Source organism: Necator americanus, chromosome III (genome assembly GCF_031761385.1).
Source record: "Necator americanus strain Aroian chromosome III, whole genome shotgun sequence".
Lineage (NCBI taxonomy): Eukaryota > Metazoa > Nematoda > Chromadorea > Rhabditida > Ancylostomatidae > Necator > Necator americanus.
In genome coordinates, this window is record NC_087373.1 from 18,943,157 (window position 1) to 18,956,156 (window position 13,000).

At 42.2% G+C, this 13,000-nt stretch overlaps 2 protein-coding genes across 4 annotated transcripts; one reads left to right on the top strand and one right to left on the bottom strand.

The window, feature by feature from the left end:
• Window positions 1-7: 7 nt before the first annotated feature.
• On the bottom strand, window positions 8-10,472 carry RB195_010066 (uncharacterized protein; the record flags this gene model as incomplete). 3 transcript variants are annotated; one of them, XM_064190903.1, is made up of 10 exons in its annotated part: window positions 8-106; window positions 168-261; window positions 337-437; window positions 493-558; window positions 677-739; window positions 810-904; window positions 5,964-6,042; window positions 9,911-10,034; window positions 10,108-10,214; window positions 10,338-10,472. In XM_064190903.1, 10 exons carry the CDS (start codon window positions 10,470-10,472, stop codon window positions 8-10), a joined length of 963 nt encoding a protein of 320 aa, XP_064048485.1. The 3 variants fall into 3 exon arrangements, with proteins under 3 accessions (XP_064048485.1, XP_064048486.1, XP_013301838.1); XM_064190902.1 differs by lacking the exons at window positions 9,911-10,034; window positions 10,108-10,214; window positions 10,338-10,472 and adding an exon at window positions 6,334-6,384; XM_013446384.1 differs by lacking the exons at window positions 8-106; window positions 168-261; window positions 337-437; ... (2 more) ...; window positions 810-904; window positions 5,964-6,042 and adding an exon at window positions 9,842-9,850.
• Window positions 6,952-7,842, top strand: RB195_010067 (uncharacterized protein; the record flags this gene model as incomplete). The annotated part of the gene is made up of 1 exon (XM_064190904.1): window positions 6,952-7,842. The coding sequence occupies one exon, from the start codon at window positions 6,952-6,954 to the stop codon at window positions 7,840-7,842; it is 891 nt and encodes a 296-aa protein (XP_064048487.1).
• Window positions 10,473-13,000: the final 2,528 nt, after the last annotated feature.

Consider the following 13,000-nt stretch of genomic DNA (forward strand, 5'->3'; position numbering starts at 1 on the left):
TGCCTCTTCATTTCGTTTCGATAGCACACAACTTTGCCACCAGACCAGATAACTGAAGCAAAGACGACAATCCTTCACTGATTCGCATATGACACAATCCTATTTCCTGCAACCAAAAAACGTGTGTAATATCGTTGAAGAGATCAATACTATTTTATTGCATTCACCTTCATGAATTCCATTTTGAGGTACTCGGGCAATGAAACAGTCTTGGATACACGAAACATATTAGCTACGATATCCTCAGCAGAATAACCCATTCTGTAATAGTAAATAAGTGGCCTTTGTAGAAATGTGTGGTGTCTTTCATTAGATGAAAACCAGTCGAGCGCTTACCTATAGAAATCGTGAACTATTTGAGCAGCGTCCTGGATATTCTGTTCCGCACACAATTTTAGCATATTAGCCATTAATTCTGGATGCGGTTCGTCACAAACCTAACCATAAACACAAAATTCTTTATAAATGTGACAAAGTTGAACAAATACTTACTTTTAGGACATTTTCAGCAGAAACGAACTCGTGCGCAGACACAGTGCACTGTAGATTATTTAGCGCCTAGAAATTCCCCGGAAATCAGGATTTGGAGTAGAATCATAGTGTACATATCAGAAAATCAATAGATAATATGGGCCTCATAAACTGACGCGTATGATAAAGCCAGCTTGAACCTCACCTGACGCATGTCTCCTTGTGCAGTGAAGAGGAGGGCGTTAAGACCTTCTCTGTCATAGCTGACCTAGAGATAATTTACTTCGAACACGCACTGATGCTGGAGGTTAGGCATTACATTACATAAATACACTCACATTTTCAGCCGCACATACTTCCTCGAGCCTGTGAGCAAGCTGAGCATCTGTCAACTTATGGAATCGCAAAATTGCACATCGCGACTGGACAGGTTCTAAATAGTGTGTAAGAGCAGGAACATTTTATACATAAAGTTCATTAATGCGATATTCCATAGACGATATATAATGCTATATAATAACGCGCTTAGTCCGTGTGTGTGTGTGTGTGTGTGTGTGTGTGTGTGTGTGTGTGTGTGTGTGTGTGTGTGTGTGTGTGTGTGTGTGTGTGTGTGTGTGTGTGTGTGTGTGTGTGTGTGTGTGTGTGTGTGTGTGTGTGTGTGTGTGTGTGTGTGTGTGTGTGTGTGTGTGTGTGTGTGTGTGTGTGTGTGTGTGTGTGTGTGTGTGTGTGTGTGTGTGTGTGTGTGTGTGTGTGTGTGTGTGTGTGTGTGTGTGTGTGTGTGTGTGTGTGTGTGTGTGTGTGTGTGTGTGTGTGTGTGTGTGTGTGTGTGTGTGTGTGTGTGTGTGTGTGTGTGTGTGTGTGTGTGTGTTTTTTTTGTGTGTGTGTGTGTGTGTGTGTGTGTGTGTGTGTGTGTGTGTGTGTGTGTGTGTGTGTGTGTGTGTGTGTGTGTGTGTGTGTGTGTGTGTGTGTGTGTGTGTGTTGTGTGTGTGTGTGTGTGTGTGTGTGTGTGTGTGTGTGTGTGTGTGTGTGTGTGTGTGTGTGTGTGTGTGTGTGTGTGTGTGTGTGTGTGTGTGTGTGTGTGTGTGTGTGTGTGTGTGTGTGTGTGTGTGTGTGTGTGTGTGTGTGTGTGTGTGTGTGTGTGTGTGTGTGTGTGTGTGTGTGTGTGTGTGTGTGTGTGTGTGTGTGTGTGTGTGTGTGTGTGTGTGTGTGTGTGTGTGTGTGTGTGTGTGTGTTTGTCTGTGTGTCACGAAAATACTCCACAATGATGCAAAACTCTACAACGGTGAGGTGTCGAACCATCGCCATGCACCTGATAGGCTAGCACTCTACCTTCTCACCATTGTCCAAAGCTATACACCTATGTATGTTGGCTTTGATAAGGGCAAGTTAGTTTCTCTCATATGTTAGTGAGGGTAAATAAACTTTTATGTCAATATGTACTTCCCTAGCTATCATGCTGTAAAATAACGGGCTCATTCAGTCAAGTGTGTGCGTCTTTGTATGTCTGTCTCAGTCAAGAAATTTCAGAAAGAGAAAGAGACGGGTCTTACGGCGTTAGCTGTAAAATGGGGTGCGACAGGTCCCATGGGGTCGGAACGGTGCGCCGGTGCCAGAAAGTTATAGAGTGAGGAGAGACGGTTCCCACTACGTCGGATTGGTGCGCGGGAGCCCCAACGCCGCAGAATGGATTTCTATGGTTCCTTCGCATATCTATTTCCCAGCATGTTCCTCTGACGCTGCTAACATCCTTTATTCAAAAAGAGGAAACACACGTGCGAGCGGCTGCTTAAATACAGTACCTAGTAGCCAACAGCTTACGCGATCTGAAGTAGAACGTTATTTTTATCACTACGATAGTGATATTCACGTCATCTCATGTTAGCACATCGTTCTTTGCTAATAGTTGAGAACGAAGGAAATTCATAATTCGAATAATGTTCCCAAATTGTGGAGGTTTGGGAGGAACATAAATGTAAAATCAAGTTTGATAGTTCTCCTAATGTAAAAGTGACGCGTTTAGGAAAAACCGTAAAATCTTTCATCTATGCTTAAATTTTCGGGGTAAAAAGATTGAAGAAAGCGTTGATAGAAAGAAGCAATTCTAATTTTACAGAAAAAAAATGTCGCTACTGTTATTTCTTATTGATCGGTGAAGACGAAGTGAACACCAAAAAAAGCCTGAAGTCCTTAGCCGGACATTCAGGCTGGTATAGAAATATAAGCAAAGAATCAAGAACTTTGCGGCCCGGTGGGAAATGCCGACCAAGAAGACGTGGGCGAACATGAAGAAATACTTCGAGGTTAGGATTCGGGTGGTTGAAGAAGAGAAAAGAAGCGAAGGGACGGGGAAAACAAAGGACATTGACAGTGACACAGCACTTAGTGATTAATTCAACTTAATTTTTTATAACATTAAAAAGACCAAAAGTGCTCAGATTCTATGACTTTTAATATAGAAGATATTTCCGGTTCATAAAGTTCATACACGTAATTATGTACTTAAATGGTCCGCCTCAACTTAAAAGTGCGGACAACAGATGCGATGAAATGCATCTCTTACAGATATTTCACGTAAAGATTTCTGCTTCTTACAAATTTGAGGTGACCTTAAATCATACACATTTCTCTTACAAAGTGACAGGGATGAAGTTAGTCGATTGTGAGTAGTTCGGTAAATTGTGCACGTCTCCAAGGCCCGCTCACCAATAATGTTAACAGTATTTGTTTTCTTTAATTGACCCGTACACAAGGCTTTTAATATCCTTTATTTTTGGCTATATTTTCAGGAATATCTCCTTCTTCAGGGGCTGAAAGGGTGAAATCGAACGTGATTTACCCAATCAAACAAGCAGACTCCTGTCTACTGCTGGGTCTCATAACTACATACAGGTAGAAGAGAATATCGATCGGATGACTATTCTGCTACTGTTAGATACCTGTGGTGAGGTGACTAGCGCAGTCGAACATCAACCTAGGGCGCGAGTTTCTGCGTGATGCAGAGGCACTCCTCTTTGTGATTCATGTTTGGGTCCTTGGAGTGGATCCAAAACGCCTCCATAGCGTTGCTTGCGCGCCAATATCGTGATCTTCACCCGCACCGTATGACCACTTAATGCAGTGGAGTCACGTGATTTCCTTTTGCTTTCCAGGTGTTCACAACAACACACGAACTCAGTGCAATCACTCTCGTTGTTATCCGGACATATTCCGCACTCTATTGTAGTGCAAATACAATTATATAGGCGACTGCATATGAACCTTTGCTTGAGTTTGCTAGGGGAATTCCATGATAGCAACGGATTCTTCAAGCTGCAACTATTTAACACAAATCAGAGGTCTTTTCTTGGGTCAACGGTTGGCGCCGTTGCTCGTCATTGCTTTCATGGCTAATGTTGAGGCACTGATTTGGGAGGCGGTGTCAAAAAAAAATCTTAAAGTTAAGATCACGATATGGCGCGCGAACCTATACTGAAGCAATGCTCTGGGGGCGTTTTGGATCCACTTCAAGAGCCCAAAGATGAATAGCCTCTGTATTATGCGGGAACTCTCACCCTATTTAAAGCTGATACTTGATTGCACTAGTCACATCATCACAGGCATCTAGCTGTGGCAGCATAGTCATCAGATTCTAGGGTGCGATATTCTCTTCTACTTGTAGCTATGGGGCGGATGTAGTGTAGCGATTAGAGGTTCCGCTGCCTGTACGATCGGGGATTCGAATCTGCTCTAGTGCTCACCAAGCTTTTTATCCCTCCGGAGTCGATAAATTGGTACCAGACTTGTCTGGGAGAATAAAAACACTGACTTGACATATCGGTTAGCCACCGCAAGTCATTGTATAGGCCAGTTACACGTTTGTAAACCTCAAACGATTCTGAATTGATGAGAACGTGGGGGCGCATCCCAAGCGGATTGATCAACAGTAAACTCCTAGTTATGAAAACTTAGGAGTTTACTGTTGATCAATCCGCTTGGGGTGCGCCCCCACGTTAAACCTAGGAGTTTACTGTTGGGTGTCACAGTTACAAGTTGTTGGGCAGATAGGGCGTTTGATCGAATAAATCGCGTTTGCCTTCGCTCTTTCAGACTCTGAAGAAGGAGATATTGTCGAAACGTTAGCCATGAATAAAAGATAGTAAGAATCTCGTGTGCGGCTCAGTTAAGGAAAGCAAGTACTGAAACATCACCAGGCCGAGGCTTACTGAAAGTCGTACATGGAGAACGTTGGCAGCTTTGAACAAATGAATAAATATAGAACGGAGAAAATAATAAGCTGACAGTAAAAGTCGGCTGTTCAAGAGAGGGAGATTTTCTCTATCTTTGACTTCATGGAAGGAAAATTCAATTGACAAATTTTAAATTTTCTCAAGTTTCTACGGTGACTTCCAGACAGGGTTCGCTCCTTCACTTTCACTGCACTAATTAGTGTGTTATGTAATATTAAGTACACTGTTTTTGACATTTCATCTACAGGTTTATTTTCTATCTGTATGGAGTACGTAATTTGTAATTATTACACCTATTGTCCCATCTGATTCAGTCGTTTCGTTAACTTCCACTACGGTTTTTTTCGTATTTCTTTGTAACTGCGTAGTTCGCTGTTCTCTTCTTTATAGCTCAGCATTTTACGGTGGCTTTTCTGTCTGCACGAATAAGAGAATAAAGTGAAGCGTGACATAGTCGAAATAGGCTAGCGTATCCTCGGGCATATCCACTACGAAAGCAATCACAGAAGAATTTACTTGAGGGTTTTCACTGCTCCCCGTTTCTATTCATCAAATGTTAACAAATTCGCGTATAAATTGCTGAAAACCATGAAATATTGAGTTATTTATCTTTTAAGTATATTTCTATATTTCTTCCTCTATTGCAAAAATTTGGCATAGATGGAATAGAGTCGCCGCCGTGTGCAGGGGGTCGTGTCTCACCACGACACTTCACTCTCATCATAAAAGTTGTAGAAGTAGGTAAGCGAGACAGATTTTGGTGAAAATAAAAGGACTGGAGGCTCGGTTTTAGCTTATGAGACCAGGCAGGAGTCATATCAAAAAAGTGCTTTCGAGAGCGGCTAACATTAGGAAGAACCAAGCTACACTGATGTTGCAGTAAGAATGCAATGATCTTCTATAAACCAACCTAAGGATGGTTCAAACCCCCGATAACGTTGAAGAAATATCCAGAGAGGAAAACATGAGAAACATGCAGCCAAAAACCGAAATGGCTTAGAATAAATATAAATATACTGTTTAAAGCTTTTTTGACTTTACAGAATTTGTCAAATAAAATAAAACTCAATGTTCACGAGACAACCGAAATGTTAGTCGGGTCAAAACTACGTGAAGCCGAAAACTTCTGTTTGTTGAAACAGAAAAAAAAACATATCAAAAGCGAAAAGAGTAAAAAAATTTTCTTTGAAGAAGAAAACTTGATTTTTGCATCTTCACCACAGATTGGGTTGAATGCAGTGAAAAGAAAAGGAAATGTACACTAACCTATTATTTTATCTGACTGGTTACAAGCTAAAGCAAATCGTGTAGTCTCACTGTAGTTTTCCATCGTACGTCGCAACGCCTGAATTTGTCAAGAGCTGCAAAATGACATAAGGAACTATACTCTGCGTGCAATTTTATAATGGCCTATATTGTACTGGAAAAATGAAAACAAATGAAGAAAGAAATTACTATAACTGATTTCTTTCAACATCAACATGCCGAGGTTTATCGAAAGTCGCACATGGAAAGAAATTACTGTTATAATATCATAACAGCATCAATTTACCTCATATAAATCAATATAACCAATATAATGAAAAATAACCCGCTAACACATTTGACGAGAATAGGACGCTTGCGTTGTCATTACCATTGTCATTGCAAAAATGAAGTCGAACAAGGCAACCGGTCCTGATGACATACCTGCTGATGTCTGGAAGCTGCTAGGAGATCGAGGGTCCGTGTGGCTCGCAACTCTATTTAACAAGATCGTTGCAGAAGGACGGACTCCAGACGTTTGGCAAACTTCCATGACCGTGCCTGTCTGGAAAGGGAAAGGAGACGTTGCTGACTGCACCTCGTACAGGCCTATACGACTGCTGTGCCATACGATGAAGGTTTTTGAGCATGTGCTGGAAGTTCTGAAGAAGGTTGTCAGCGTTTCATTTAACTAGTGCGGCTTTGTGAAGGACTGCAGCACTGCAGATGCTATCCATGCTGTCCGTATCTTCCTAGAGAAAACATCGAGAGAAGAGCTGCGGTGTGCATCTTGCTTTTCTCGATCTAGAGAAAGCTTTCGATCGTGTCCCACATGAGCTGTTATGGATGTCCATGAGGAGTACCAGAAGAATATGTGCGGTGGACGAAGCTGCTTTATGCGAAGCCTACCAGCGTTGTACGATGTGCTGCTGGAACAAGCAGGCCATTCCCCGTACAAGTAGGGGTTCATCAGGGTTCATTCCTCTCACCTCTGCTGTTCATACTGTGCATGGACACGATAACGAAGGAAATCCAGAAGCAGCATCCGTGGACTCTACTCTTTGCCGACGATGTCATGCTCGCGTCCGAGTCTCGAGATGATCTTCAGAAACAAGTACAATCTTGGAAGGATCAGTTGCAGCAATATGGATTGCGCTTCAACACATCAAAAACTGAGTACATGGAGTGCGGACCAAGGATAGAGAATGGTTCAATTCGTGTCGATGGCACCGAATTAAACAAGGTGAACTGTTTCAAGTACTTTGGATCCAAAGTGACTTCCACAGGTGACATTGATGAAGAAGGTCGAGCGCGTGTTAATGCGGCATGGATGAAATGGAAAATGGCAACAGGGCTACTGTGCGACGAGAAAGTCTCTGTTCGACTGAAGTCGAAGATCTACAGGACGGTTGTGCGTCCTGTTACACTTCACGAATGCGAGTGCTGGCCGACGACGAAAGCCTTGGAAAGAGTGCTGCACGCTATGGAGATGCGGATGTTGAGACGAATGTTGGACGATAGGTGTAAAAAAGAGAAAGTATCCAACGACACTGTGCGCTCCATCTTCGGTGTCGTCCCGATAACTGAGAAGATGAAGGAGGCGCGACTGAGATGGTTTGGTCACGTCTTGCGGCGGGAGGAAGATTCTGTTGTCAAAACCGCTCTGAAGCTCGATGTTTCAAGAGTGAGGCCGCGTGGGAGGACAAAGATTCGCTGGTTAGACCGTGTGAAGCTGGATATGATAGATGCATGTTTGTGTACGGGTGATGCAATGGATAGAACAAAATGGAAGACAAGAAGCAGAAAAGCGGACCCTGCAAGAACGCGGGAAGAAAAACAGACGACGAAAAAAAGACAAACGCTAGGAAGAAAAAAGAAGAAGGACGATTACCATTGCTAATGCTAAGAAGACCCTTTTGATAGTGATCTATTGATCTTTAACGAGACTACGATAGGAAACGACACCTTTTTATGTACCTTTTCTCGAGCCAGAGACTCTCCGAGCGCGAGCATGCTCGTTAAGGTTGGAAGGAATAGATAAGCACTCCTCGCGAGGATTGAAGCAAGGCGAGAATGGAGTTCGCGCGAATGTGGCTTAACAATTTCCAAACATAGTCATTTCATTTGCGAAGACAAGTGATTTGAAACAAGTTACAACGAATAGGTCATGAGCAGGAGGCCATCGAGAAAAGAAGCAATGAGTGATAACGATGCTGGGACTCGGACGATTAGTGAAGACGAACAATATAAGTGATGAACTAACAATATATTTGACAGATATTTGCGGCTACTATATTTGCTGAGTAACGTTTTTCTTCTTCTATCCCGGACTTAATAATTTTTGTTATCTTTACTGAAGAATGAGCCCTATTTGGTGTCCTTGTACCTCTCTATGTGAGTCGAAACTTTGTCTACCAAAAAGAGAGAATGGTAACGGACATCAGCTGCAGTGTCGATAAAACGATAGTAAATTACGGATCAGCATCCAGTTGTTGCTGAACATTTCGCTCTTCTGTTATTAAAATCAAATTTAAATTATATAAATGTTATGAACATGAAATCTTGCTCGATTGCTTCACCACTTAGGCTAAACATGATGGGTTCATGTTAGGAACACCAATGTACCGCACCCAAGTTACCAAAAGAGCAAGTATTCGTAGCGGATCTATCTTCTTTATAAAATAATTGGCTGATGCTGAATAAAAAAAATTACAAACAAGTACAAATCTAAGAGTACTAGAAACATTAACATTATTTTCAGATGAAACTTGCCCTAAAAAACGAAGTGACTTTTTCTTGAATGTCCAAAAAGCTCTCAAAACGTGAAATAAAACAGTTGCTTAACGTTCGACACTTCTTGCTTAGTGCAGATACTGTCGGATGAAACTGACCTGACTTGTGGTGCAACGAAAAAAAAAAAAGAAACCGCGCTTGTAGCGGGACCCTCGTTATATCTGATTACAATTTATGACTTACAACAGCAATTAAGTGCATCACAAGTAAGTTCGTTTCGACCTGACAGCAAAATTTCAGCCATTTTGTGTTAATTATCACCATTAATATGGCAATAAATCAAAAATAAATAGAAATTACAAATATGAATAGATAAAAAAAACAGAAAATGCCGTAGTTACGGAAAGAAAAAAAAAACGACTAATGTTTTACCTTTGAGTACCCCAAGGCTTTTGTTAGACTTGGGGTACTCAAAGGTAAAACATTAGTCGTTTTCATATATCACGAAACTGACGAAGTATGGAAAACTGATGGAAAATAAAGAGTTCGAAGTGTGGATTACAAATATGAGCTTGACTTCGCTCAATTCCTCCTAATCATCTCAAAAAAAAACACTGGTAACAACATTTCAATTTACCTCGTAAGAACCAACGCGGTGGGAAACCGCGTTGGTTCTTACGAGGTAAATTGAAATGCGGCAACCTTGAACACGTGTTGTATCCACGTGCTAGTGGTCGAAAACCAATGAGGTCTTCTTAGCAACCTATTCAAGTAAAACCGACGAATAGGCAGCCTGCTGAAAACTCGAGAGTGTGCAAGGGGGTGCGTTCTAACGTACATACATTTTTGTATTGTACACCCCGAATTCCACATTTCCCTTAAGGTTTTATTACCACGTCAGTTTCGTGATACGGTCCCTTTTAAGGGGAGGAATATATACATTGTGATTTCCCTTCCGTAAAAGTTTGGAAATAAACATTGTTTGGAGTGATTCAAACGATGGTCCAGTCGAGTCAAAACGAATTGACTCGTTGTGCAAATGCAGAACCCATTACTCGCTCGCGGTGGGACCCTGCTTAGACCCAATGGGACAGCGGAGCTGAGCAAAAGTGCTACAGCGTCACCTCGAGTAAAACCGCCTACGCAGTTGCACACTCCAGGTCATTCTATCTATCCTTAAGGAAAATACAATATCTGCCTCAAAGAAAGAAGGCTATTGTTTAGAAGTCACCCACCTGTTGAGCACCTTCTGTCATCGAGTCAGCTTCATCCAAAATGATGATTTTTTGGCGTTTTGGGGGAAGACTCACTTTGGTTTGGCAAAAATTTTTGATCTTGCTGCGAACCACATCAATTCCCCTTGAGAAGTAAAATACAAATAATGTAACATTTTCTTCTCACTCACAACACATAGCAGAAGCAATACGAATACCTGTCATCCGAAGCATTCAACTCTAGAACAGCATTCTTTACGTGCTCTCCCAACGATTCTCTTGCCATCGCCCAAATAGCAGTGGTCTTTCCACATCCTGGTGGACCCTAAAGTCAGATCTATCTGAGTTACATTTGAGCGAAGGGCTTAAGTAAAGACGAATCCTCCCTAGTTAGTGTCTATCCTTTTGGCGGTAAAAAAGGACAATTAGATTCATTCAGAAAACTCACCGACATAATGAAGTGGGGAGGATTGCCTTTTTCGGCGAAAAATCCCAAAGATTGTATGATTTCCTCGTTGCCAACGATCTCAGACAGCCGTTGAGGACGATATTTTTCCACCCATGGGATCGATTCTCTTGGCATTATCTAGACAATTAAAAAGTTGAATCTATCGCGAAATACAACCACCACACAAGCAGAAAATACGCAAACCATAGCAATATGCGGAATTCATATTTAAAACATCGAACATTCGGAGCGAACGAGTGGCACACTAATTGGCGGTGGAGCAAACTAATCTCTCAATTATTTCACCGATTCAAGCGGTGAAATAATTGAGAGATTACCTCTCAATTACCTAGATGAAATGGCAACATCAGATGATGATACCCATGAAGAGTTCGAGTATAAATATCATATATAAGATAAGAATAAATGAAGTCTGTGCTGAACGGGAATTCGCATTTTGATTTGATTTTGATTTGGATCCTGTGCAGTTTGGTTTTTATATGGGGTTTGAAGCAAAATATCCACATCTCGCTAATATCACCTTCAACAATTTCCATCATTGGTTTGCTTTGGCTTATGCAGTATGTGAACAAGGCACAGTTGAGATATTTCTAGTGGCGCTCCTCGTCATACTCTGGATATTCGGTTTCTTGTCTGTGACTTTTTTTTTGTTTGCTCTGTCAAATTGAATGAACAGGCTGTACAGCTTTCTTGCTAAATGGATGTATTTTGACTGTAGAGTCAATTGTAGTGCAAATAGTAAAGCTGCTGTCGAGGTGAGAGGAGAAGAGAAATGTGTATTCGGAATCAACTCCAAATGCCGAGTATTTGGCCGATGCTTCAAAAAGGAGTGTTGTCTGAGACGCACTGACTCCGTCTTTTTGTTCACACCTAGCGTCCTTAGAGTTCCACATTGTTCAGTAAAGGTGGGTTTACGTACATAGGTGCGATACGCAAAACGAAAACGTCTACTTCGGTTTACTTCATGTCTCCGGCGACATGAGCGGAGCTGGACGGGGTTATCCACGTGGAGCAAACGACGAACGAGCTTAGGGTCGGATGAATACCAGCAACAAGCTTCAAGCAGTTGCTTCAAGCAATCGTGCCTACGACAGGCTCCGCATGACTCTTGAGTGGGCTTCCTAGATTGTGTAGAGATGACTACATAGAAGAAAAGAGTGGATTCTATTGTATCAGGATAAGTATAAATGTATACCTACATAGATTTACGATCACCTTACGATTAATTTAAGAAAGGGTTAATGCAGAAATGAACTATAGTAGGGTCAAAACGACTTGAAACACGGTGGGATTGCGCAAGCGGCTGAGCTCGAAGTGGCGTAGGGAGAAAGCGGTCAGAATCGAGATGGGACCAAGATGCAGATGCGAACTGCAGCGATGAATGGTACTAACGAGGGTCCCCCTATTGATAATAGTCCCTATACCGCACCGCTTCGAGCGAGCATCCAAAAAAGTGATCGCAACGGGTACCTAAACAGATTTATTGAGGTCTGAGCCACTTAGCAGTTTTAGCTGATTTAGTAGCCCGATAGTAAAACTTTTAATTTGATTTCGATGCAAGCTCCGGTCACATTGCAATCAAAGTGAAATCACGAAACGTCAGCAAGTGAGCAGCAGTCATTTTTGCTGCTACGCAACGGAATGGCGAATTTCCTTTGATTGAGTCCTACATAGGTGGATTTTCGAAAATACTTCGCAGTCAACTTCAAGTCAATTGGTAGGGAACCACAACGGAATTTGAACGATTTTCTAAGCCGTTAAGCTTAGGAGGTCATTGCGACGAAATCTGACCAAAAAATTATTTATTCAATCAAGTAATTATGTCCGTTAACGTATTTACTAAATCAATCCACTCCGTTTAGTTGCTCAAGAAACCTGCTTAGGTAGCCTTTACGACCACTTTTTGGGTGCTCCCTCATCTTTTGACAATAACAACTTTGATTTACAGCTTAAGCAACCTAGTGAAACCTCCAAGATTGACTTACTCGTCGCAACTAGCACCAATGCCCACTCTTCTAGCATATGTTACTTATGAGTTAAGCATACTGAGTCAAAACGACCTGGTCAAAACGCTTGGTGCAGTGTGGAAGAGGCTGCATTTGAAGCCTCGGTGCCTGGTGGTTACCATCGGCGTGAGATTTGCGCTGGCGAGGATCCACCTCGATCTCATCATTAGTTCCGCAGCACCGCTTCATACTCAGTTTACGCAACTGTCCCGAGCCAAACGAAAAACAGGGTTCACACGAGCTTCACGTCATTTTGAACAGACGATGCCCGTAGGGCAGTGTCTGGAAAGTCCCAGACACGCATTTAGGTAATATTTACGGACAAACACAATAGGAAGCTCTATTTCTTCCAGTACAATAATTCACTCAATGGATCAAACTCGCAATGTTGCTCTAGTGCAAATAAAACCGTTTGCGCCGGCGCGCACCGGCTCCGTCACGGCCGCTTGCTCTCGGACCTCGGAAGAAAGCAGTGGATTTTTTCCTAAAGACTTGTTTTTGAGCACATCTCTGGTCTCGAGTTGTCGCTCCATCTATGCAGGAGAGTTCTCCTGGGGGACCTACCCCGGTCCATTGTAAAGCTGTAATTTAGTCGGAATATTTATAAGTGTTTTCTTTTCTAGCACTTTACATGGG